At 34.2% G+C, this 27,092-nt stretch overlaps 1 protein-coding gene and 1 long non-coding RNA gene across 4 annotated transcripts in view; one reads left to right on the top strand and one right to left on the bottom strand.

Moving 5' to 3' along the window:
* ZNF638 (zinc finger protein 638) overlaps positions 1 to 26,866 on the top strand; it is a 138,808-nt gene extending 111,942 nt beyond the window's left edge. For all 3 annotated transcript variants that reach the window (XM_070236254.1, XM_070236255.1, XM_023618928.2), the window contains exons 16-28: positions 1,139 to 1,270; positions 3,170 to 3,298; positions 4,599 to 4,640; positions 5,121 to 5,261; positions 6,867 to 6,992; positions 11,540 to 11,577; positions 15,853 to 17,077; positions 17,669 to 17,734; positions 19,405 to 20,359; positions 21,177 to 21,281; positions 24,007 to 24,108; positions 24,868 to 24,986; positions 26,547 to 26,866. In XM_070236254.1, the coding sequence (XP_070092355.1) occupies positions 1,139 to 1,270; positions 3,170 to 3,298; positions 4,599 to 4,640; positions 5,121 to 5,261; positions 6,867 to 6,992; positions 11,540 to 11,577; positions 15,853 to 17,077; positions 17,669 to 17,734; positions 19,405 to 20,359; positions 21,177 to 21,281; positions 24,007 to 24,108; positions 24,868 to 24,986; positions 26,547 to 26,612 (3,246 nt within the window). In that variant the 3' untranslated portion in view covers positions 26,613 to 26,866. The remainder of the gene's footprint in view (positions 1 to 1,138; positions 1,271 to 3,169; positions 3,299 to 4,598; positions 4,641 to 5,120; positions 5,262 to 6,866; positions 6,993 to 11,539; positions 11,578 to 15,852; positions 17,078 to 17,668; positions 17,735 to 19,404; positions 20,360 to 21,176; positions 21,282 to 24,006; positions 24,109 to 24,867; positions 24,987 to 26,546) is intronic.
* Positions 971 to 6,440, bottom strand: LOC138917840 (uncharacterized). Its single transcript, XR_011426376.1, has 2 exons — positions 6,280 to 6,440; positions 971 to 6,196 (listed from the first exon to the last, which is right to left on the bottom strand). It is a non-coding gene; the product is annotated as an uncharacterized lncRNA (long non-coding RNA).
* Positions 26,867 to 27,092: the final 226 nt, after the last annotated feature.

The following is a 27,092-nucleotide window of genomic DNA, read 5'->3' as shown; positions in this document are numbered from 1 at the left end:
ATGGGTTTTTGAGTAGACAATAGATTGTCATTAGAACCAACAGAATTTTGTGAAATGTTTTCTTCTTCTTTGTTAGAGACAAATGGAGATAATGTCTCTGTTTAGAATATCAGTTGTTCTTTGCATTTTTAGAGGAGCAAGTGGAGTTTGCAGTTTTCTTTGAAGGACATAAAGCTCACTTTATTGTTCTCCTTGGGTTACATCTGTTATTATAAGTATAATAAAATCTCATTAATTTAGATTTTACTGGTTAAGATCTTGAGATCGTTTGGGATCTAAGCATAAGTTTATTTTTGACTGGTAGATCCATTCTTCAAGTAGTAACTAAGTAGTGTGTCTTACTATTTTGTTTTAGGAAGGATATTTTAAAGCACCAATAGGGTATTTTAGGTTTACTTAAAGCATTTTAGAAGAAACCATTTATGAATACAATTGACATGCTAGTTAAAAATCATTCTCAACTGGTTTATGAAAATTATAACTTCCTACCTCTCTTCTTTTAAAAAGATAAGTCGCAAGTTGCCAAATTTATTATAGTACACCTTTAAGGATTTCTCTGATGTCCACTAAAGGAAAAATTGGCATTGATATGAGAGAGTCATCTTGAAGAATAAAATAGGTCTGAGAGAAGGGAAGGCAGAAATGAAAGTGTTTACTTTGTAGTGGGGATTGGGTTTTTGGGTAAGGATCCTAAGAGACTAGTTAAGCTTTATATTCCCTGAAGTGATTATTTTATGCAGAGAGATAAAAGGATAGGCACTGATTTAGAGCTTGAGGATATTAGCATCACAAGGCACAGGAATGGCAACAGTGTATGAAAGGAAGGAGTTGTAGTCAGAGACAAGCAAACTTATGTTTTTGAACTTGTATTTTTAAACAACATTTGAGAAAAAGAGCACTAAAGATCTTGACTAGATGACACATGGTATGTTTGAAATTATTCTATGTACTTGAAGAGAGGAAATTTGCATTTTGTTTTGTTTTTAGTTTGAGATTCACACCAGTCTTCTGAATTGATCAGATTTATTATTAAATGGAGTTTAATTACTAACATAACATATGATCTGTAGTATAAACTTAAGTAAATGTAAAAGTAGTTAAAGAAATTTTAATGTCAATTCTTAAATTTATTTTGAAGGAAACAGAGGAAATGTGTGTGGTACTTATTTCTAATTTGCCTAATAAAGGATATTCTATAGAAGAAGTTTACAACCTAGTAAAACCATTTGGTGGTTTAAAGGATATTTTGATTTTATCATCTCATAATAAGGTAAGATGATAATAGCTGTTCGTGTTGTCTGCAAGCACATTTTGAAAACATTTAAGTTTACAAAACTAGAAAGAAAGGATTTAAAATCATTGCCTCAAAGTAATTAAGCTATCTCAAGCTAAGGGAGTTTTAAAATATAAAACACAGATATCCCTTATAGTATTATTCTAATCAGACATAGTTTTAATATTGGAAAGAATGGCTTACTAATGTGTCAAAGCTTTGCTCAAAATTTTAGTTTACTAGAAAATGTTTTACATCTTTAGTATGTTCATATAGAGTTTTTAAAACGACTTATAAAATTTTGTAGAGCACTCTTTTACTAATATTTCTTTTATTAATTATACTTAAATGTGAAGTAAACATTTTAAGACTCAGACTAAGGATGTCATCAGTACTTAGAACAACCTAAGTTTATTTGTATGTTTTAAGTCTACTTTAATAATTATGTATTCCTTTTGTAATTTTAAAACAAAACAAAATATATTGTTAATAATGAACAACTTGTGGAAGGTACTTTATCGGAGGTGAGATTTCAGGAAAGTTTAAATAATGGAAATGACGTCAATTAGAGTGGTGGTTAGTAGTGTTCTTACAGTAGAAAGGAGTTCGTGGTCACTAGAGACCTTTGAGAGTAGAGTAGGATATATATGTTTGGTGGTAATTAGAGCCACTGTGCCTAAGAAAACAGAGTAGGAGAGGAGAGTGAGTATAAGTGAGTTATATGCAATTTCACATCATCTTGAAAGTAGGCTGTCTGAATGGTTGCACAACTCTGTAAATATACTAAAAACCATTGAATTGTACACTCAAACAGATGAACTTTATGATACGTGTTATATTTCAGTAAGACCGTTTTTTAAAAAGCAGATTATTTGTGATTAGAGATAGACAAGAATAAAAAGGAATGCATTTTTTAATATAAGAATTTTTTTATGTGACAATACATTGAAATGGGAAATTTTGGGAATCTAGGAACAAATAATTCAAATTCATACTTTACATCATATACCAAAGTAGATATGTAAGTAGATAAATTACGTATAAAATCCACATGCAGAAACTCTAGATTATTATCTGTCTAGGTTTGATTAGAGTTGAGTAGAATTATAATACTTTTCTAGATATTATATGGAAAAATATCAGATTCAGTCATATAAACATTTTAAACATTTGTAAAATTAAAATTAACATAAAGCAAAATGGATATAAAACATTAAAAATATTTGTGTAAAATGGGAAACAAAGGATTCATATCCACATATGCTATAAAATATTAAAAGTTCAATAAATAAATTGACAGATGACAAAAAGATAATTCGTTTTTAAAAGGTTACAGCTATAAACAAATATATGGAAGGTTTCTACTTCATTAACTATCAAACATGAAAGAATGTACAACCTCTTTACTTACCCAGGTATGAAAATTAAAACCAAAATGTCTGGAGCTACAATTTTACACTTATGAAAACAATAAAATAAAAACTTGGCAATCATTACACATTTCTTTGGTTCTTCTTTCTCTTTATTAATCAATCATTAAACTTATTTGTTCACTTAACGAATGTTCATTAAATGTCTGTTACATGCTAGATACTGCTTTGGGTACTAAGGGTACAGTGCTGAATAAGATAAATAAGACTTTCCTTAATATCATTTACTAGTATGTCCACTCGTATTTCCCTTTTTAGTATTGCCTTTTATGGGTTCAGCCATTCATTATTTCTTGTTTATGGTTGTAATATTCTGAGTCTGTTTGCCTTACCTTTCTGAAGAATGCATTTTTTACCTTAAAAATAGTTACTAAGTTATTCATTTGCTCTTAAGTATTAAATCTTTTCAAGAAAAAGTAACTTAAATAAGACATTTATTTTTTTCTTGTGATTTCTGTTTTAAAAGGCATTTATAGAAATAAATAGAAAATCTGCAGATTCTATGGTGAAATTTTATACCTGCTTCCCAATATCAATGGATGGAAATCAACTTTCAATAAGTATGGCTCCTGAAAACATGAATATAAAAGATGAGGTGAATAAGAAACTTGCCATAATTTTTACTAGAATATTATTAAATTTTTTAATAGATTTATTGTAGTCTGTTTTCTGGTTTTCTTCTTTGGGTCACATGTTTTCTTTCAGACACTGAGAAAGCCTTCTATCCTCCCAGTCTCCCATGCTACTGTTAGAGAGTTGCTTCCATATTGAGGGAATCCAATCCCTCATGTATGTTGGAATGGAAAACAGTTGAAAACTGCTGTCTGTAGAGACCTCTATTCTTATCTAACTGCCATTATCTGTCATTGAAACTGAAATCCCAGAGATTATCTTTAATTTTTTCCTCTCATTTCTTAACAACCAGTCTGTCACTAGGTCTTGTCTGTTTTAACTCCCAAGTATTTCTGGAGTTTGTTCCCTCTTCATCCCATCCACCATTGCTTCACCTCTTAAAAACTCCTGCTGACGTAGTTGTTCTTTATGTCTTCTACCTTCAGTTTTGTCTCCCTTAAAACTTCTCCACAAAGTTTTGAGACTGACGTAAAATTCAAATCTATTCAAATTCACCTGATTTAGAGACCCTTCATTGTTTCTGTGTGGGCTACAAACATTTACTATCAACTGCTAAGAGACATAAAACAGAGATATTAGAATCTCTAGAGGAAGGTGGAAATGCACATAACTTGAAATAGCCTTCCATTGAGAATCACTCTAATGTAATGTAATTGCTGAGATTTGTTTGTCAGTAGTGTCAAAAGAGAGAAAAAAAGTTCTTTTAAGAGCCATAGTCTCATAAGGTAAAGTTCCTTTCCTATACATGTAACCCTTCCATTAGCTAGTCTTTCCCAGCTTTGACATCCTTGTCTCATGCCACTCTTGGCTTTTTTATAATTCAACAGCACTAAATCGCTGTCCACTTAATACCCAGTTCTGGTTTTTTTACTACTCTACATCTCTGTTCTTCCTCATTCCCTACTTTGCTTAATTAACTTTTTGTTTCATAATTTGAATTCTCTTACTGTCTGCTAAATTAAATCTCTTATTCTTTATATGTGACTTTGAGTATCTTCCCCAGAATGGTACCACTTTATTAATCTTTAATGCACTTAGGGGAATAGGCAGGATTAAGGTGTATGGGTAGGGTGGGACTTGGGTAACTTGTTTAGGAAGAGAGAAAGAGTTTTGGAAGGAACAGAACTTTTGCTGACTCTTCATTTTATGAAATATGCTTAATGCTTATTCATATAGGGTATTTTATCATAAATATTTACTAATTAAATATGTGAAGGAGGAAGAGCTTACACCTTCAACCTTCATCTATTTTGCCTTTCTAGGAAGCTATATTTACAACCTTGACTAAAGAAAATGACCCAGAGGTAAGGTTTGCATTTAAATGCTTTTTGTACACTTGATTAGTTGATAGAAACATTGGTTGTTTTATTTGTTCACCTGTTAGGAATTAAAGAAAACCTTAGCACTAATTTTTAAATATTGAGGTGATGGAGGTGTCAGATGGGTCTTCTTTTGGTAAAATTAAGAAATAAAAGGTCATGGTCATCCCTGATGTGAAATATTTTCCAGATGCTGGAGCGATAAGTAGCTTGGGTATATTAAGTGTTTTGAGTAAATATGTTGATAGAAGAAAGATTATACTTCCTGTTTTAGTATATTGTTTTCCCTGATTACTCAAATCTAAAAAACTAAGACCTCTCTATCTTCACCCACATAGTCATTTTCTTACTCTTGGGAGAGGATATCATCTGACCTCTGAAAAATTAAATTGCTGTTAATCCATGTTTTACAGTCTGATACTTCAGTTGTGTTTCTCTTTTTCTGTGCTGTCTCTCAAAAAAAAGCTACAGGCAGATATAGATAAAATTTACAATCGATTTGTACATCTTGATAATTTACCGGAAGATGGACTTCAATGTGTACTTTGTATTGGACTTCAGTTTGGAAAAGTGGATCACCACATATTCATAAGTAATAAAAACAAGGTAACAAGGTCCCTCCTATTTTAGCTGTATGTTCTGTCAAGAATATATAACTGAACTCCATATTCTTGTGGTCTGCAACTTTTAATTCAGCTTCTGAACTGAAGCACCTATAAACATCATTCAGGGTCTCTTAGCGGAATTATGATAGACCAGCATATTTTCTCCTGGGCTGTGACAAAAAGGAAGAGGTAGTCTCTCTCTCCTCAGAACTCCTAGTTTTAAGGGGAAATAAATCTTGCACAAGGGAGAAAGGTAATTTGTGTGAAGAGCATTATGTTACAGGGAAGTTTAGACTTGTATTCATCGTCTTAAGTACCTATGTGACCTTGGCTAAGTTGGTTTACACTTTTAGTCCTTAATTGTACAATGTGAAAGGAGCTACAATGCAAGGTTACCAGGTATTTTCTAAAGTCCCTTGAAGCCATAAAACACACAGTTAAGTCTCTTTGTTTAGTTTATATGGAAAGAAGTATAAAATGATTATTTCTTACTTACGTGATTTGGCTTCTTAAAAGAAATTGTTAACCTCTACATTTTCTGTGTCCTCCATGTTTAATATTTAATTTAGGTATATATTGGTTATGAAATTAGATTTTGATCAGCCATATATTAGCTAGAAAGATAGGGTTTTATATCAAAGTTGACAATGTTTGCTCATAAAAAGTACCTAATTGACGAACAAGTAGACATTAATTTCTTTGACATGCTTCTAACTGGTATATAGAGCAATTTGGTACTTTAGAAATAGTGTGGAAGGGAGATGACAGATGGCATAAGGAATTCTGAACCTTTACTTAGACATTTTTAATCCTGTTTTTGAAAATACCCAACATCCTTTCAATTTTACCTTGACTTTGCAACGTTTGAAAGGTTGTTTTCTCTTGTTTACTTTGAAACGAAAGTTCACCTTACTTGTGTAATCATGTATTTGAAGTCTAGAAGAAAAATATATTCATACTTTTAGAAATCATTAAAGAAATTTTTTTTATTGTGGTAAAATATTCATAACAAAACTTACCATTTTAGCCAGGTTTAAGTGTCGGTTGAGTGGCATTAAGTATATTCACATTCTTGTGCAAGCATCACCAATATCCATCTCCAGAACTTTTCCCTTCTTCCCAAACTGAAACTCCATGTCCATTCAACAATGACTCTCCATTGCCCCTCTTCCTACTCCCTGGAAACCACCATTCTAACATTCTACCTTCTGTCTATGAATTTGACTACTCTAAGTACCTCATATAAGTGGAATCGTACAATATTTGTCCTTTTGTGATTGGCTTATTCCACTTAGCATGATGTCTTTCAGCATGTGTTGTAGTATATGTCAGAATTTCCTTCCTTTTTAAGGCTGAGTAATATTCCATTGTGTGTATATACCCTTTTGTTTATCCACCAATCTGTTGATCAATGCTTGAGTTGCTTTTCCTTTTTAGCTATTGTGAATAAAATACTAGTATGAACATGGGTATACAAATATCTGTTTGACCTCTGCCTTCAGTTTTTGGGGGTATATACCAAAAAGTGGGATTGCTGGATCATATGGTAACTCTACTTTTAATTTTTTATAGGAACTATTCATACTTTTTTTTATCTTCTCCAAAGGCAATTCTTCAGTTAGATAGTCCCGAATCTGCTCAGTCAATGTACAGCTTTCTGAAACAAAATCCACAGAACATAGGTGACCATGTATTGACCTGCACATTATCTCCAAAGATGGACTCATCAGAGGTAAGATTATTTTGTATCAATTTTTGTGCTTTTAGAAAATGAAGAAAGGTGTAAAAATCATTGTCCCAAAGCTAGAAGATGCACTCTGAGGGTAATTTTAAGAATTATTCTTGGGCTGTAGCCAACCTGGTTCTGAGTTTAGATATTGTTTGTTTTAAAATTTTGTTTTGCAATCACTTTTCCAATTTTCTTGTTTTATGGAAGAGTATAAATTTGTCTAAATGAGAATAAATTGAGTTAATTTTGAAAAATGTGACATATTCATTCTGATACTAATGGACATGTGTAGAGTGAGTCCATATATGTGACATGATTATCTCCAGAATGCAGAGCCTACTGTGAGGCCATTTTGACTTCCTCTTGATAGAAAGAAGTTTGTTCATTCTTTTAGTTGTTTAAATTATGTTTATTATAAACTCTCTTCTTGTATAAGAAAGATGATTTTACAGATTCTTGGCTTATGCAGTAATAATACACATGTGAAAGCTATGAATAGTCCACCTCTGAAAGAATTAAATTCAAACTCACGTTTTCTCTTAGTTTCATTGCATCTCAGTAGCAGGAGGTAACTAATAGGGCCTTATATTTGGTGTCTGCATGTTTTTGTTTATTAATGTTTGTCTGCCAAAAATCTTGTGTTTGCTCAAGAAAAAGGAAAAAAAAAATGCCATCATCTAAAAACAAATTAAATAGAGCTCTTGTAAGTGAATGCATCATAATAGGTTTAAGCACAAATGTGAGTGGCTTATTTAACCTGATAATTTTGGAAAAAATTTTTAAAATTTTTTAGCATGTTTTTTTCAATAGAGCATTGTATTTTCTAAAATTTGTGTTTTTGATAGTTTTCAAGTTATTACTTTGTTCAACTGTGTTAAGAATTACAGTAAACACTGACTGTACAGAAATTTTTCTTTGAGAAATATAGTCCTGAATTCCTAGACTTAAAAAAAATGAAACAAGTAAAAATTATGTAAAACCTCTGCCTAAATTGATACTTAACTTCCCAAGCCCTTACTCAGAACCTTGTTCTTACAGCTCGTTTAATTCAACAGCACATTAGGCTTATTGTGAAAGACTTAGCTTTCGTGGATAAGCTAACCTCGTAATCTTAAGCATGTCACATAGTGTCCATTATAGCCACTCAACAAATGGTAAATTGGATAGTAGAGACAAATAGACTAATTTCAAGGTATTGTAATGGTCTATCTGAGGAGTAATGAAAGCCTGAGCTAGGCTATAAAATGAAAATAAATCCTGCCCCCAGATTTTTTTATTAACAGTTTTTAATTTACTGTGTTTATAGTGAGTTAATTAATGTCCTTATATTACCCTCTCTTTGACACTACCCCCACCATTTTTGTTACCTGTAATTTTGTTACTTCCACATGTAGTACATTACAACATTTTAGCTCTATAACTAAAGGTTCTATAGTTACCCTGCATATGGAGTGTGAAGGCTTGATTCGAAGTACTGAAAATCAATATCTGCATTTTTGCTATCTTGGTTATGAAGATATTTACTGCAAGTTTAAGTTGTAACAAGAGCAGGTCTATAAAGAAGGAAATACAATTTGTGTCTATAACTTGTACACTTGGAGGTGACTTTCTAATATTCCCACTCATTTCTGAAAATGATGCTATGTTTTTGTTTTCTTCAGTATTTGGATAATGGCTTTCCTGTACAGTTTTAGGAGTTGTTTTTTCTTGTTGAGAGGAGAAAAGAAGACTGTCTTCATGTTACTCAGTTTATAACTTAATTACTATTTGTTGAATAGAATTTGCTCTCTTCTTAGAGCTATTCGTCTGACTCCTTGTTCTAAATTTATGGCCATTAGCTTTGTAAAGCAACTACACATGGTCCCCGACTTAATGATGGTTCAACTTATGATATTTCAACTTTACAGTGGTGCAAATTGGTAGACATTCAGTAGAAACCGTACTTCGAATTTTGAATTTTGATCTTTTCCCAGGCTAGTGATTTGATTACTCTTGTGTGATGCTGGGCAGTGGCAGTGAGCTGCAGCTCCCAGTCAGCCAGGTGATCGAGAGGGTAAACAACCCATACACTTAAACCATTCTGTACCCATACAGTCTGTCTTACACTTTCACTAGTGTATTCAATACATTGCACGAGATATTCAAAACTTTGTTATAAAAGAGGCTTTGTGTTAGATGATTGTGCCCAACTGCAGGCTAATATAAATATTCTGAGCCTGTTTAGGGTAGGCTAGGCTAAGCTATGATGTTTAGTAGGTTAGGTGTATTAAATGCAGTTTTGACTTAACAATATTTTCAATTTATGATGAGTTTATTGGGACAAAACCCCATTGTTAAGTCAAGGATGATCTGTATACCCTTTGATTTTCTTTTTATTGCTCTTCTATGTTAACTTCGGTTGTTTCTTGATTCTGTGTGTCCCAGTCTTTTTGATTACTTTTCTGTTTGCTAGAGTACATCGTCAAATAATTTTCCCCAGAAAGTATGTGTGAGTAGTGAACTTCCTGAACCTCTGCATATTTGAAAATGGCTTTGTTTTGCTCTAACATTTTATTGATAGTTTATCTGGGTGGAGATTTCTGTGCTCGAATTATTTTTCCTTTCATCATTTTTCTTAACTGGGATTGTTAAGGAGAAGGCTGATTCCAGTCATACCTGTATGTATTGTTTTTCTCTCTGAAAGCTTTTAGCATTTGTTCATTAATTCATTAAACAAATATTTATCTAATTCCTTCTCTATGCCAGCACTGTTTTAGAGATTGGACTACATTGATAAACGGAGGAGTCAATGTTCCCATCCTCGAGGAGCTTATATTTTACTGAAAGAGACAGACTATAAAAAGATGGGAAATATATATATATATATATATTTATTTACAATCCTTTTATATGTATATATGTATGTAATGTCAAATGGTGAAAAGTGCTTTGTAAAGTGATATGGAGACAAATAAATCAAGATAAAAGGATAGATAGAGACTGATGGATGAGGGGATGTGTATTTTGGAGTGGTCAGAGATAGCCCCTCTGAGGAAGAGTTACTTGAGAGACCTGAAGGAAGTCAGAGAGCAAACTCTATGAGTATATCACAGTGAAGAGGTTTTTAGAAAAGCAAGAGCTAAGGCCTTAAGGATATATTTGGTGATTCAAGAACTCTAAGGAGGATCGGTATGGCTAGTGCGTTGAGCAAGGTTTTATCTTGGTTTGGGAATTATTTTTTCCCATTCCTGCGTAGAACACTCAGTTAATTTATAAAATCTAAAGATTAATGTGTTTCTTCACCTGAGGAAAAGTTTTCCTCCTCTTATTTCTTTGATTATTTCTTTCAAATTTTAATGTTTTATCTTTCTGGAAATAACACCTTTACTGATTTTGTGGATGCTATATCTTATTCAATTTTCCTGTATAAAAAGTCTTCAGAGTATTCTTTAGAGTTGTTTTTAAAGTTCTTCACTTCTCTGAAATATCTTCAGCCAGTTTTGTATGCTTGTTTTGTTCTCTCTTGTGCATTTGTTTTTCTCTTTTATTCATTTATGACTAAAGAAGCAGGTTAGCTAATACACATATGTGGTATAGATTTTCTCTGCTACCGTTCAGGGTTTTTTCCTCTCTCTCTAACAAGTCTCCCCTGTGAATGGGAAGACTACGTGTGAACACTGCATGGGGCATATCACCTGCCATCTTAATTTTGGTTATCTACCATTATAATATAGACCTGATACCCCGCCAGATAACCCAGTAAAAGCAGGCCTTTACTCTGGCACTTCCAACACCCACCTCAGGAATCCTTTATAGGATTCCTCTACAGGCACATTCTTCAGTTTCTTTAAAGTACAGTTCTTGGTTTTTAATCTTAGAAAATCTAGGAAAGACAGTTCTCAACTCAGAGTGCACGTGATTCCTATGGAAAAAGTCTTCACCTAGTATATGTAAGCTCTAGATGGCAGACGTTTTTGCTGTTTTGTTCACTGATGTGTTCTGAATGCCTGAACCAGTGCTTCATTTATAGGCACTGAATTTTAATTCCTACTTCTATTTTGGGCTCTAAGACATTGCTTTTCTTGGTGGTTCAGATATGTATTTAAAAGGATTATTGTTAAATTTTGTTCAGTACTTCTCCGTGTCTTGAGTAGAAGGCTTTTTAAGTCAGCTGGTCTACCTTATAAAAAAAATCTTTTTAAATAATAATTACACAACAAAGATGTTGATTTTTCAGATTCTTTTTATTCTTAGCTAAAGGTGGTGTTTCTAGGCTTTTAAAGTTCAAAAAAATTCTTATTTATATCAACATTAAGGAAACTTATTTTTCTCCTTAATTGCTGTGTCAGTTATTCAGTATAACCTAATTTAGAGCTCTTTATCGAAGGAGAAAAAAATTCTAGAACCTGATAGTTATGTGGACACTGAAAACTAACTCTTTTCATTTATTTTTAAGGTGTGGTGTCTTGATTTTTAGCTTAGATTTTAAGAACTGAGAACATTGCGTGGATGGGTTAAACATTTAAAATCCAGTAGAATAGCCTCTAATAAAATGTGGAATTATGTTACAGGCTCAAGCTGAGACAGACCCAGGACGAGGAAACGAAAGGTATGTTGCTTTGTTTGCTAAAATTTTCATATACTATTTAGTTAATTACTGAAGTTTATTCCTATATTTTATAGTAATTCTTCACTTGTAGCAAAAGTTCATGTCTTTCATGTTCATTTTGTGTATATATGAGTGTTCTGGGGGTTTTTGGCTTTGTTTGACCTAGGAGTTTTTGTTTTTTGGTCTCTTTCAGGTGTTTACTGATTATTTTATTTTTGAAAACTGTATAAACACATTCTGAATTAAATATTTAAATATGACTTCTTTATGCATTATTTTGCTAAGACTCTTGAACAACTCGACTCCGTTATCAGTATTATACTCTTCTTGTTACATTTTTTTAATTCGAAAATAGTTAGACACAGTATAGTAAAATTTTAGTCTTTTTGTATAATCTTTTAAAATTTTGTTGGGTTAAAACCAAAAAGATAATACTCAGTGTGTATTTTGATATTTTTTGAAAACAACTGGGATGAGGGAAGGGATATTTATAAAACAAAATAATATATACATTGCTTTATATTTTTAGAGGATGAAAGCTTGTTCTTCAGAGTCTTCACAACTAGTGACACAACCTTGTTTTGACCACATATAGTACACTCTTAGTAACATTCTCATCCTCATGAATACTACCCTTATCACCATCTTTGGCCCAATTAATAACTTCTCTTTTACTGCTCTTTGTTGGGAATCAGTGATTTAGAATTCTTTCCCCTCTTTTATGCTAAGTAATTTACCCTTAGGTGTTAGAGTCAGTGTAGTAAGAGCTTATCAGTTTGAAAGAACAATTTGAAAGTATGTGAATATGGGAAGTTTATTTTATTTGATGCACCATCTAATTTTAAGATGCATGAAAAACAGGATGTCTTAATGGATTTTTCTTCTCAGTAATTAATTCTTATAAAATGAGACTTATAAATGGTAAAGATGATTATGAGTACATTAAAAAGTATTGGTAACTTAAACAATAGGTTTGCTGTTTGTGTCATCACAGACTTTTTTAAGTTGCATATCATCATACCAATATATTTGCATGCCTGAGAAGTAATACCAACAGCGATGTGACATAAAAACCCACAGAGGGCATTAATAAGTAACAATGCCACATGTTATAGACAGACCTACAGTTTGGCCACAGTAACTCCGACTGCTAAGTAAATCGTCTCTTCCAAAAATCATTTTATGTATTTCATTTGACAGAGTTTCTTTCATGTCTGCAAGAATAGCTATTGTCTGTGTTTTGGTCATTTTCTTCCTCTCTTTGTTTTGACTTCTTAATGAATTTACACTGATAGTTATATAATCTTACAGATTTAATTTTAAAAATTCTGGTATTAATAACTTCTTAATTCCCATTTCACAGTCATTTTTTTCTGACTTATGTGACATTAAGGTGTGAAGTGTGGCCCGAATACTTCACATTTCTTTATTGGAGTAAACTGATCCTGAGAAAGTATTGGTGTTTGTGTGTGTGTGTGTGTTTTTTAAAGCACTTGTGGGTGCTAATTCATCATGAATATGATCCTTTTGTTTATAATTAGTGTAAAGGAATTAAATATATTTCCAATTTAAAGGCAATCTTGTGTGAAGATGTTAATTTAATAATACCCTACATTTTACCTGTTCTCATCCCTCTCCATGTAAACATGTTTTATATATCATGTGATTAAGGCTCCAAATAAGGATGCTAGATGAAATTTTCACCAACTCATTAGTAATGTTGGGAAGTACCCAGTGGCCCTCTGAAATAAATACTAATCTTCAGTATTGTTAGATCTCAGTCTAAAGTTTCTCAGAAAGCGTATGGTATAGTGTTAACTTTTGTTCTCATGCCCAGCTTTCATTGTCTGCCTTTTCTGAAGATTTTGAAACCCTGGAATTATGGGGGGTATGAGAGTGAAACCAAGGCTGGGAAATTAGATACCTATATCCTGAATGCTTTCCTGAAATCCTTTTTTGTGCCGTTTCCCAGAATATGATGTGTTTTCCTTCTATCTGTTAAAAGATTGGTTTTTTTACTTTAATGTTAATATTTCATTTATTTGACATCTCAGACTGACTTTCTGAGCTAACTTGATGAACACTGATGGTTTTTCTCATATTAGTGAGAAGTATTAATCTTTGGTCAATGAACTCTATGATTAAAGCACTGTAATATTAAAAGACCTGCACACAAGAACAAATAGGGAATTAAGCCATGTTTCCAAATAGGTCCATGGTCTCTCCTTGAAGTGTGGATCTACATACTGATTCATTTTGTATAAAAGATAATAGCTTTCTTTTTTAATTGAAAAACTTTAAATATGCTAAGCGGAAGGACTTGCTATATCCTGGAGCCAGGAATCAAAATCTCTGTTGTTACCCGTCTAGCCTGATAGATTGATGTTTTTGTATAGCCCTAATTTGTAAATAGGGTTAATGTGCAGTTCTGTAATGAGGTGGGAATTTGAATTTACTCTTCATTATTGGAAATGAGGTTTGTAATTTAAAAATGAAAACATATTTTGAGAAATACTTACATAACTGCTGTAACTGAATGTCACAACTTTTTCTTATCTTTGTCGTATTTGTGCTTGACTACAAGTTTTATTTTGACTAGTCCAAAGAATTTGGAACACTTAAAATCAGCCATTGGTATTTTTTAATATAAGGGATGTGAATTATTTCAAATAAAAACCCTTAAACCCTTTCAGCATACAAAGGGTAGCTTATTCAAATGAATAGAATATGTATTGATTAAGGTCTTCAGTTATTAGCTGTTTAACTTAAATAAATTCCTCAAACTGTTCCTTTACAACTCTTCATCAAGAGGTGTTTCTTTGATCTTTTACAAGTTTTCTCCTTTGCAAGTTTAAACTTAACATCTTTGGGAGGAGAACCAGTTTATTGGCTCAAGTGATTAGACCCTGATGTGGTAGCACTTAACTTTTTCCAAATTTCTGAAATATTAATGTCTCAGGACACAGCTACTCATCATCTTACGTTAACTAAAGGATATATGGCTACCCTTTGAGAAGCATATCAAGGGGAATGCGTTATTCCCCCCTCTTGAAAAGCAGGAGGAAAAGGGTCAGTACTCTTTAGTATGAGATATTGTTATGGCATGATCACTTTCTGGTGTCTGTCCCCATCCTGCTGCTTCTAATGTAATTTAAGTGAGTGTATTTGTTAAACTTTGTGTTGATAGCACGCTGAACGTTGTCTTCGGAAGCTAGGATTTTCCTTGTTACTTTTCAAGATAACCTCTGATCTATGGAGCGTTCATATAAAAATAGTTTATTCTGTCTCTGCCACAGTGAAAGTGGTTGAATTAGAGAATCACACAGTTTTGTTTACTTTGGATTTGAGAAGACCGTGATGAATAAGATCAATTGTATATACTTGTCATGTATTTCCTCTGTTTCTTCTGAATAATTTCACTTAAAATTTTGTTATGTGTTAGAATTTTAAATTATTCTCTGTAACTAGAAAGACTTCTTTTAACATATTCCTTCTCATAGTGTAGCCAAAGGCACATATTATAAAAGGAAGACTGTATTATAGAAGACTACATGTTGATGTTAAGGGGATTCTATCAGTTTCACCTCTAACTTTAAATCTTCAAACAGAGTACTTAAAAGATACTTCCAAAGAAAGGTTTCTTTTAAGTATTATTAATAAATACAGTTCTTGGGAAATTAAAAACAAATCTCTCTCACATCCAGAAAAAGAGATGACATGGTTAAGAGTATGGGCTTTTCTCCATAGTTTCTGTTTATGGTCCTTTTAGGTGAGATTCACTTATAAAATTTTATGTTTCAGTGCATGGATCATTAGTTTCATTATAGAATTATGCACATATTTTATTATTTCAGTTACCCATGTGGAAAGATAGGACCTAATAATAATTTGAGATGTCTCAAATTTACGTTCAGCCTTCTGATGTCAGTTGCAAACTTGACACAGAAGGAAAAAAACTGGTTATAATGTACATGAGTAAAAGGATCATATCAATGGTCATAATTTTGCCATTATTTCCTTTGAACTAAAAAGAAATCTTCAGTGCAATGGAGAATCTCTTTAAGTTTTATATTGTTCACGTATTTGCGTCAAAACATCTTAACCATTTTAATGCTGATTGGCTGGATTTCCCAATGTTTATCACTTATGCATCAGGAAGTCTTAACAATTGGCATCAACAGGATTATTTATAATGGTTGAATTCTCATCATAGTTTGATTTTTGTTTGTGTTTTTGTTTGTGTTCTTTTTTTTGTTTGTTTTTAAATACTTTTAGCCCTGACTTGAAAAACAGTCCAGTTGATGAAAGTGAGGTGCAAACAGCAGCTGGTAGCCCCTCTGTTAAACCTAGTGACATTGAAGAAGAATTTATTCCCAGCATTCAAACAGAAACTTCTGTACTGCAGGAAGAGCCTTGTGAGGAAGAACCTGAAAAAGTACCATGTGACTCTGACTTTGCTATGGAAACTTTGGAAGTTGAAACTCAAGGAGAGGAGGTCAAAGTGGAAATTCCTCTTGTAGCATCCACTCCAACCAGTATTGAATTATTCACTGAAAATTTAGAGGAGTCTGTTTTAAATCAGCAGATGTATACCAGTGACTTTGAGAAGGAAGAGGCAGAAATTATTAACCCTGAAACAGAATTATCAACATCTGATAGTACATTTATAGAAGAAAGGAACATCAAAGGAATTCTAGAAGAATCTCCATCTGAAACAGAAGATTTCTTTTCTGGGATTACAGAGTCTTTGATAGAAGCTGTAGCTGAAGAAGACAAACATGAAAGTGTTTCAGAAATAGTACCATCTGCTTGTATTGTGGCCTTAGTACCAGGAATTTCCACTGGGGATGAGAAGGCAGTGAGTAAAAAGGGAATTTCTGAAAAAAGTAACATGGATGAAAAGGAGGAGAATGAATTTAATACTAAGGAATCCAAAATGGATCTGCAAATAGGCACAGAGAAGGCTGAAAAAAATGATGCTAGAATGGTTGCAGAGAAGTTGGAAAAGATTGTAGCAGCAATGAAAGAAAAGCCTGCAGAAAATGCTGTGACCAAGGTGTATCCAAATAAAGGAGTGAGTCAGGCCAATAAGCCTGATGAAACTAGTAAAACTAGTGTGCTGGTTGCATCGAATGCACCTAGCAGTAAATCAAGCATCAAGGCTGGTATCGTTTCTTCTCCAAAGGCAAAAGCTACAGCTTCAAAATCTGAAAACCAGAAAAGTTTTCTGAAATCTGTACTCAGAGATCAAATAAATGCTGAAAAGAAACTTTCAGCCAAGGAATTGGGTCTACTTAAACCTACAAGTGCCAGGCCAGGCTTGGCTGAAAGCAGCAGTAAATTCAAACCCACTCAGAGCGGTATTCCCAGAGGAGGCAGTGGGAGGATCTCAGCCCTGCAAGGCAAGGATTCTAAACTGGATTACAGGGATATAACAAAACAGTCTCAGGAAGCAGAGGCTAGACCTTCCTTCATGAAACGGGATGACAGCAACAACAAGGTGAGGAGGGTAGGAAGAATGGCTCAGTGTATCTTTGAAGTGATTGGTTCTCCTGTTGTAGTTTTGGAGTAGGAGGTGTAATCTCCTCACTCTACCCGAAAGCTCCCATTTCCCTTTCTTAAACAATTCCATTGACTTAAGCTAATAGACATTTAGAATCATAAGCTCAAGCTCATAATTTATTAACAGGTTTGAAAAACATTATTTGAATGAAATGTGGTCGGAAATATAACTTTGTGGTTTAAGAAAAGTCATAAGTGAATCTTCTGAGATGATGTAGCACTCTGCTTCTGAATGGGAAACCATTTTCTCTCATAAATTGAAGCTTCTTTATCAGCTTACTGATTGCCCAACTTAGACATTGTGGATACAGGGAAGAAAAGATCAGTAAAATTGAATTTAACTATAACTTATAGAGATGATGCCTGTGCTGTTAAATGATTGTTAACTTAGTTTGGTATACCTGTTAAATATTTGCATAGTTGAATGTGTTTGGATAATGTTTGCCGTTTGAATTCTTTTTTTTTTTTAAGAACATTAATAACCTAGTTGTAAATTTTGTTTTTCTGTATTTCTTACTTAATATTTCAGACTTTCGCTGGGCAAAACACAAAGAATCCTAAAAGCACCACTGGTAGAAGTTCGAAATCTAAAGAGGTGAGAAACAGTGTGCTTAATAACACTAACCCTTCTGTTCCATCCCTCCATAGAAGAGTTCATCTCCCTTATAGCTTATGTCTCTCCTATAATAATTAGTATGATACAGAGCAAGGAAGAGGAATGAGATGTTTTCTTTTTGACCCTACCACCAGTTTTTTGTTTTTTGTTTTTTTGAGGAAGATCAGTCCTGAGCTAACATCTGCTGCCAATCCTACTCTTTTTGCTGAGGAAGCCTGACCCTGAGCTAACATCCGTGCCCATCTTCCTCTACTTTATACATGGAACACCTACCACAGTGTGGCTTGCCAAGCGGTGCCGTGCCCGCACCCGGGATCCGAACCGGCGAACCCCGGGCCGCTGAAGCGGAACGTGCGCACTTAACCACTGCGCCACCGGGCCAGCCCCCAGTTTGTTTTTTGACTTTGAACCTGGCTAAATAGTTTGTGTGCTTGGTGCAGGGCAAAAAGTTACACAGGAATGGAAAGAGAATTAGAGTTGGAAAATACCTTCAATCTCATCTTGACAGAAATAGGTTATAAACACAGAATAAAATCAGATGTTGAAAGGACACTAGCGTTTGACGCGAGTCCTCCCCATTTTGTGGAACTTCCAAAGAAGTGGTCCTTCAGGTATGGCTCAGTTTAAACTACCTGGATGAGCTATAAAATTTACTTTCCTAGTACTGAGTTCTACTGCCAAATAAATGTCTTACATTTTATATTTAGTTGTTTAGTATTTTAGATTTCCACTGTTTATAGAATATTTTTTCAGTCGTTTTACTTTTTTCTACCATTAGGGGATGAATTTGGGCCTATTTTATTGGGGCGAGGAGAAGTGTTAGTTTAACAGCGTAAATGAGATTATGGTTAGTTCCGTTGGCTTAATAAGTTGGTAGTACAATTGCTTACAGATTTTTCCTCCCAAAATTACTGGGTATATATTCTACTGTGGTCATTATATGTACTGGTAATGGATCATTGATAGCATACTAAATGTGTAGGCTGCCTGCTGGGAATTTATTTTCTTTAGTGTTGGCATCATTTTTCAAATTACAGGTACTATTTATTTCAAGTGCAGTTGTATTTGACATTCAGTCTGAGTAATTTTTCATATAACTTTCTCAAAATATAAACTTTCTATCTGAATGTTGCATGTCTTAAAAAAAAGTGTGTGTGTGTGTGTATATATATATATATAAATTCAGTGGAACGATCTAGTTAACTCTTTACTCTCTAGCTATATTTGAGGTGCTTTTAGTGGTCCATTAAGTCTCTTAGAACACTTAGATATGGTTAACATATGGAATAGTAAATTCTTTGTATTATATTGTTTGATAAATGCTTTGAATATAGTATTTTTGTGCATCATATTTCAAAACTCATGATCATTTAGGAAATAATTATAATCTTACTGAATTAAGTAAAGGTGGAATTAGATTGATTTTGTTAGCATTTTACCTTTGGCATTGCGTACTTTGTGAATTCTAGCTAATTCTTTTGTGGACTTTTTAAAATAATACTAATTTCAGTCTTTAGGAAACTTCCCTACACTGAAATTCTCACAAAGGATACTTCAGGCACATTTACTGGGACTATTTGGAACCTAGCTAGTTATTGGTAGTTGTTCACAATGCTGTGATTGTTTTTTTTTTTTTACCTTTCCAACAGGAACCATTATTTCCGTTTAATTTGGATGAATTTGTTACTGTAGATGAGGTTATAGAAGAAGTGAATCCTTTTCAAGCCAAGCAGGCTCCACCAAAGGGGAAAAGGAAAGAAGCTCTCAAAAACACCCCTTCCTCTGAACTGAACTTAAAGAAGAAGAGGGGGAAAACTTCCGCCCCTCGTGTCGTTGAGGGAGAATTATCTTTTGTAACATTGGATGAGATTGGGGAAGAGGAAGATGCAGCTACACATTTAGCACAAGCTCTGGTCACTGTAGATGAAGTAATTGATGAAGAAGAAATAAATATGGAAGAAATGGTAAAAAATTCAAATTCACTTCTTACGTTAGATGAGTTAATTGATCAAGATGATTGCATTTCTCACAGTGAACCTAAAGATGTTACTGTACTGTCAGTGGCTGAAGAACAAGATCTTCTCAAACAAGAACGCTTGGTAACTGTGGATGAAATTGGAGAAGTAGAAGAGCTACCTTTAAATGAGTCGACAGACATAAGTTTTGCCACTTTAAATACTAAAGGAGATGAGGGAAACACTGGAAGGGATTCCATTGGATTCATTTCTTCTCAGATGCCTGAAGACCCTTCTACTTTAGTTACTGTAGATGAAATACAGGATGACAGCAGTGATCTGCATTTAGTGACTTTGGATGAAGTAACTGAAGAGGATGAAGACTCTCTGGCAGACTTTAACAACCTTAAAGAAGAGCTTAATTTTGTTACTGTTGATGAAGTTGGAGAGGAAGAAGATGGAGACAATGATTTAAAAGTTGAATTAGCACAAAGCAAAAATGACCATCCCACAGATAAAAGAGGGGATAGAAAAAAGAGAGCTGTGGACACAAAGAAGACGAAACTTGAAGCCTTGTCCCAAGTGGGTCTAGTAAATGAGACTGTTTTGGAAGAAGATCTGAAAACCATGATTGAAAGACACTTGGCAGGTAGATACTTGAAAGTGGTATTCTTTCTGTTTTACGGGGGGATTACATTTAAAATTTCAAAAATATGTGTTGTGGCATTATTAGTAATTTCACCCTATGTTGATATAAGAAGCCAACAAATAGTTATGGTCAGTGATAATTTCCAAAGAAATATGTACAAGTTGGACAGGTTTCTCTTAGTTACAGAGCAGGCCTTGCCCCAAGTTGTTATACCTCAAGAAAAGATGACAAAATCAGAAATTAGAGTGCCCAAATAAGAATTGGAATGAAAATGTTATCTTTGTATTATTAGGAAAACACACCTTTTCATAAGTAGAAGGATGTTTATACTAAACTGCCTCCCAGTTCTTACTTAGCCTTAAGATGTAGAAAAATTAGTGAAGGTACCATTTTGCTTTTCAGTAAATATTTTAATAGTATAGAATGGTAGATCAGCTTACTTTCGGTACTGGAGGGAGATCAAAATGATTTTCACTAAGAAAATCTTGGAAGATTTAACTAAACTAAGAATAAAAAATACTAAGATGGTCCCGCAGTCTTAAGGAATAAAATAGAAAAAGATGTATAGACTTCTTGGGAAAAAGCAGGTGGGAAGGTAAAGTTTGGAACAAGGTAAATGGGAAAATAAAAGGAGAATGTTTAAAACTAATGTTAAGTATTTTTTTAATAGAATTCTCATATTTTATATTAGAACTAGGTTTCCTTCCCAAATTTGAGTATTATTTTGTTTGCAGAAAAGGTGTTAAAATTGTTAATCAGAATTAAAAGCAATTTAAATGCTGTTACTATAGCAGTAAATTAGGCTTTCTCTTTGAAGCTAAAGTGCCAACCAAGAGAGTTAGAATTGGGAAAACACCACCATCGGAAAAAGCTGTTGTGACAGAACCAGTGAAAGGTGAAGAGGCCTTCCAAATTAATGAAGGTAAAGCAGGATTGGTGAAAGGGGGGAGGAGAGTAATACAACATGAGGTGGTGGTTGAAGTTCCAAAGATCTACCATCTAAGAAGAAAAGTAGAAAAACAGTGAACTAGAGTAATGGGTGGGGAGAAAGGTAGCCTTATAATAATTAGATCGGCATAAAGGTTTTTATCTTTGTAATGTAGAGAGATAATGAAACATAATGGAATGGGATAATAGAATGACAGATGATCCTCTTATAATAGAATGTGACAATTTATGGAAATGATCCATGAAAGGTTATTCCTACCATCTTGCAGCCTGAAGTAGAAATCATTTATTAACCAGCTCTTATTCGTTCGCCAGATCCCTTGTTTTGTGGATGTTGCCAAGCAGCCAGCCAGTGAATTAAATAAGATGTCTTAATAACATTAATAAAATTTATGTTGAAACAAATAGGGAATAGTGTCTACTGAGGAAGAGTACTCTAGTCATTCAATAAATGTTTGTCATTGTGTCCATTATATTCATAGCAAAATGCTAAAAAGGGTAGAAAAGAAGAAAAGCACACAGTTCCAGATCTCAGGTTTACTGATTCAGAGAGGTAAAGCAAAAAATCAACTATTGATATGACTTAACAGTACTGTACCATTCTCTTTGCAAGCACCCTCCTTGCCCTCTTGCTTTTCCTTTCTGTCTTCTCTAAGGAAAAATAACGGACTGTGATTCAGTTCCAGTTCATTGAATCTGATCTTAGTTGGGCCCTCAGTGCTGCTCCACAGCCTATTACAGGCCTTCTTCCTTTCCTCATGTCCTAACCAAGTGTAACGTAAGTCTTCCCTTTCTGCGTCACCTAGCCCATTCCTCACTGGATAACCTTACTTTCATTTCTATTTACCACAGCAAATATAGGATCTCCCCTGTCTGCCAGCTTACATTTACCTACTTTGGCTCTGCACACGTAAAGCATAGCCAAGTCTTTCCCTTTTGCAAAACCATGCCCTTAACTTTGGAATCCTTCTAGCTCCCATCTTTTCTTCTTCCTTTCAGAGAGCAAAGCACCTAGAAAGAACCACCTGTTTTCATTTCTTCATCTCCCATTGAACTGGATGTATTTTGGTTTCTTTCTAAACCACCTTCTTGAAATTGATGTTGATAAAGAACCTTCATTGGGTTGTTGTCCACCTTGATTTAAAATCATTACTTTTTTTCTTGTTAAGATAGTCTTATTCGACTTCTCTGCATCATTTGTTACTATTGCTCATGCCCTCTTTCTTGAAACTCTCCCATGGCCAAGTGGGTACTCCTCCTCCTTTGTCTATTCTTCTCCATAATCTCTCCTTGATACTAAGCCATGGTTAGTGATTTAGTAATCTGACAAATAACTCCTAGCATGATTTCATGAAGTTTATCCCCCCAGGATTTCTGTTGGAGTAGGGCAGCTTCAGGTGTACCAGCTTGTGTAGAACTGCCTCGACATGTGAGCTGAAGAATAGAGAACTGTTTATGTAACAATTCCTGTTAATGGACAGTATTTTTGACAAAAAAATCTAACTTAAGAAAAGGTCACTTTTTAACAATTTTAAACTTAAAATATTTGTTTTAATCTATTTAAAGTGTTATATAATTATTATATATAATTTATTATTATTACATAAGTGTGCCTTTGGAGTGGCAGGAGCAAATGTGTTTGAGAAAGTTTATTACTCTGGTGAGGGAATAAACTTTTGGAGGAAGAGACTGGAGGCTGTTTTAACCATTGGGTCAAGAAAAGGGAGATAGCCTTTTTTTTTTTTTTTTTTTTTACCAATTCTTTAGGACTTGATGACCAGTTAAAATGCAAGGAATAAGAGGAGAGTAAATATGATTTCATAGTTCCTAGCCATCCCCTCAGATTTCGTAAAGAGTAGTCCAGTTGCATGGAGAGAGCACTGAACTTGAAGTCACAAGTCTTGGTTCTAGCCTCTGTCACTTACTAGCTGTGCAACCTTGGGCATATCAGTTTCTTACCTCTCTTGGTTTTGCTTTCTCCACGTGTAAAGAAATAGAAAGGTCAAATCATTATTATCCCTGTCTCACGTGAGGTAAAAGCTAAATGAATGTTATATATGTGAAAGGGATTTGTCAAGTACTACACAACAGTAAGGTATTTCACCTGCTGGGGATAACCAGAATTGCTTGGAATCAGTTCCCATTTTTGTCATCCCCCAAGATCATTTTATGCAGAGTCTGCTAGTATTGAGCGCTTGTTACATGTTACTCACTTTGCTGGGCTTTAATGTTTGTAATTTCACTTGGATTCTGTCTAACAAGGGTCTTAGTCCATAATTTTAGGCTCAGTTTTTCTTGGTTGGAAGGGCCTCAGTACAGAGCATCAGAATTTTCTGCTTATGTCCTTTTACCCTTAATTCACACTCTTCCCCCAACCCCGCACTTTGCATACACAAGTTAACTCTTACCGCTAATTCTAGAACTTGAACTTTTTCCGTTACCCTTTAAATTCTTTCTGGAACAATAGAAGTAAAATATACCCTTAAATCCATTTAATGTGGTTGAATAGACTTACCCATTTATTGCTTACGTCAAAGAACCTTGGAAGAATGGTCAGGTGGGATTAACCAAGGAGGGTTTACTTAAAGAGATGAACCATAAATTAATCTTTGAGAGCAGGGATTAGCTCATGTTAGCTTCACAAAGTCCATGAATCTATTTTTAATAACTTTTTTTCCTTAAAAAATTTGATGACTTAGTTGATGAGGAGTCTGGATTAAAGGATTCAGAACCAGAACGAAAACGCAAGAAGACGGAGGACTCTTCTTTAGGGAAATCAGTGGCACCTGATGTCCCTGAAGGTAAAGTAAAAATGACACTCTTTTCCTTATCCATACGAAATAAAAATTCAGTACCATCGTAAGTGTTCTGTTGTTTAGATAGTAGGATAACCTTGCTTAGATGATTATTTTAGAGCATAAATTAGCAAGTTTTGCACATTGGCATTTCTGAAAGCAGTTTATTAGGCTGTGTTTTTACCTGGCAAGGATATTTTTATTGCACTCTTGAAATCTGGGATATGTCTCTTCTTTTTTTCTTGGCTGCTCTGGTAAGAATTGAGGTATACTTGCCCAGGCAGAAATTCTAGTTAAGTAGAGCATGCTGAAAAGCTTAGCTAGCAAACTTTGTTCATGGCCACCAGCTAAGATGAGCTGGGGGCATCTCATTTGTTTGTTCAGCATATTCCTCAAGCAGGCGGCTGCTTATTGTTCTGCCTCTTCTTCCTGGTTTATTTTAATAGGGGATTCCTAAGAGGTTTATTTCAAAGGCTATCAGGATCTTTTCCAATAAATTGCTATTCTGAAAGAATTCACTGGCGTTCCTGGAGGCTCTGGAATATTACAGAATTTGTTAAAAAATAAAATAAAGATCTTGGTTTTGTGATTAAAGGCTTAATTGCTCTTGATCCCTGGATATATAGCAGTATATATTATGTTTATGTGTAAGTGTATACTGTGCTTAGTAGGTTTGTCATGTTTAGATCAATTAATCAACACAGCTATAGATAAATTATCATTAATTTTCTTTCTTTCTCTTCTCCCTCTCTTCTTGTCCTCTAGATTTAGACTTTCTTGTACCGAAGGCTGGATTCTTCTGTCCAATTTGTTCCCTTTTCTACTCAGGTGAAAAAGCAATGACAAATCACTGCAAGAGTACACGTCATAAGCAAAATACAGAGGTACTTTGTTTTATTCTTAACTCCTCCTAAAATCTTTAGGTGGTGGTATTATAATCAAACTACTTAAATGTCCACCCAGAATGTACATTCTTTGCTCTCTGGGAGAACTTTTGAAGGTTTGTGCCATTTTGTTCCTCTTGGGTCCAAAATCCTATTCCTCTCCTTCACTTGCCCATAACTTCCAGTCTTTATTCGTTTTCCTCTGGCAGCGTTTGCCAGAGTAAATTGTGCAGATCACGAGTCCCAAGTGACACTCTAATAAAGTGTGGGTAACTGTATATTCTGGTGCCTTCTTTCAGAGTCATGGACACATAGAATATTAAACTTTCTGAATTGTCTAGTCAGAAAGAATCCTCTTAACTTCATTTAATCCATTTCCTAAACTGATTGAATCCCCACCCCACCCCGACAATCTCACCCCGTCTTTTTTTAGTTGTGCACATCTTTGAGAAGTCCTACTCTGGAGAATCATCATTAGCTCTAGTTGAAGCAATAGTTCTGATTCCTCATGGATATTTGAAAGTTGTCTTACACATCCTCTATTGAATTTCTGGCACAGATACTCATTTAACATTTACTGAGCTGTTATTTGCTGGACGCTATTTAATCCCCTCATCAACTTTATGAGGTAGATGCTATCATTTCAATTTTAAAGATGAGGAAATAGGCTTAAAGAGTAGCTAAACCCAAGTATCATATCCCAAGGTCACATAGCTAGTTAGTGGCAGACCTAGGATTTGAACCTAACTCTGTTTTATTCTAGGCTCAAGCCCTTAATCATTGTGCTATGGTACCTGTGCTCTTAAGTTTTTCATGTCGTTTTTCCATTTAAAATCTTCCACTGGCTTCTTATTACACTTTGAATAATATCCAAACTACTTGTGGGTCTGTAAGGCCCTAGATGATCTGAGTCCTTTCTGCTTCTCTGACCTCACTGTTTTTTATTTCTCCCTGTGTTTCAGCTTTTCTGGCTTTCTTTGCTTTAAATATTTTTCATACGTGACAGGCCCATTTGCTGCCTTTGCACCTTTATAGTGTTGTTTTTTTGCCCTCTCCCAATCCCAACCCCACTTGTATAGTTGGTTCTTCCTTTTAGATCTCATCTCAAATAATCAGCTTCCCAAAAAGGCCTTTGCCTAAGAAAGACTTAGCTAAAGTAGAACACTCCCTCCCCCCCAAAAAAGTGTCAGCCTCAGTCACTTACCTTATTATATTTCTTTCCTTCGTAGTGCTTACCACCAACCAGAATTATGTTCTTTATTTGTTCTCTTACTGTTTCTCTTCCCCTACTAGAATGTAGCTCCATGAGGTAAAGGGCCTTACCTGTCTTGTTGACCACTGAATCCCCAAGCACCAAGCATAATGTCTGGTATATCATAAATATCAGGTGACTGATGAGTGAGAGGAAGGAATGTGAATGTAAGACACTGTGTTTCTAATCTTTATTTTGTAGGATTGGGCTCTTTTAAATTGTAAATACTGTGAACTATATTAGATATGTTTGTACATACAACAAACCACATCTAATAAATATTTTATATTGTATGTTGCTTTTAACAGAAGTTCATGGCCAAGCAAAGAAAGGAAAAGGAGCAGAATGAGGCTGAAGAAAGAAGCTCTAGGTGATTGGGGCAAAGGGGAAAGAATTCATTAGAAATTCGTTTAGGGTCCAGTTGATTTGTGTATTTTTGTTATCATTTAATTTGTAATTTTTGTTTCAGAAGCAAATATTCATGTTGTACAAATTTCTGATTGCCCTTGATGTAGAGACTGATGGGGAAAGTATGATGGGTTTGATTTTTATATCAAATCATCAGGCATGGAGAAATATCTTTTAGAAGTGTTAAAATAAATGTTCCTACTGTATATTTAAAATACCATCTTGTGTTTGTGGCTGATTTATTAAAGACGTGCTTGCCTCTGGTTGCAGACAGGCTTCTATATAACTGCTGTGATTTGGGATATTTGGAGAGTCTTTATATATTCCTGAAAGTCATAGCATGCCAGTGTTTCAGTTTGCTTCAACCATCCATGTACAGGTCAAAGCTTTTTTTAAACTCTCTATTTTTCTGGATAAAACTAGATTATAGCATGTTTGCCCAGGTA

The sequence above is a fragment of the Equus caballus genome, chromosome 15, assembly GCF_041296265.1.
Source record: "Equus caballus isolate H_3958 breed thoroughbred chromosome 15, TB-T2T, whole genome shotgun sequence".
Classification (NCBI taxonomy): Eukaryota; Metazoa; Chordata; class Mammalia; order Perissodactyla; family Equidae; genus Equus; species Equus caballus.
This window is presented reverse-complemented; position numbering and strand designations above follow the sequence as displayed.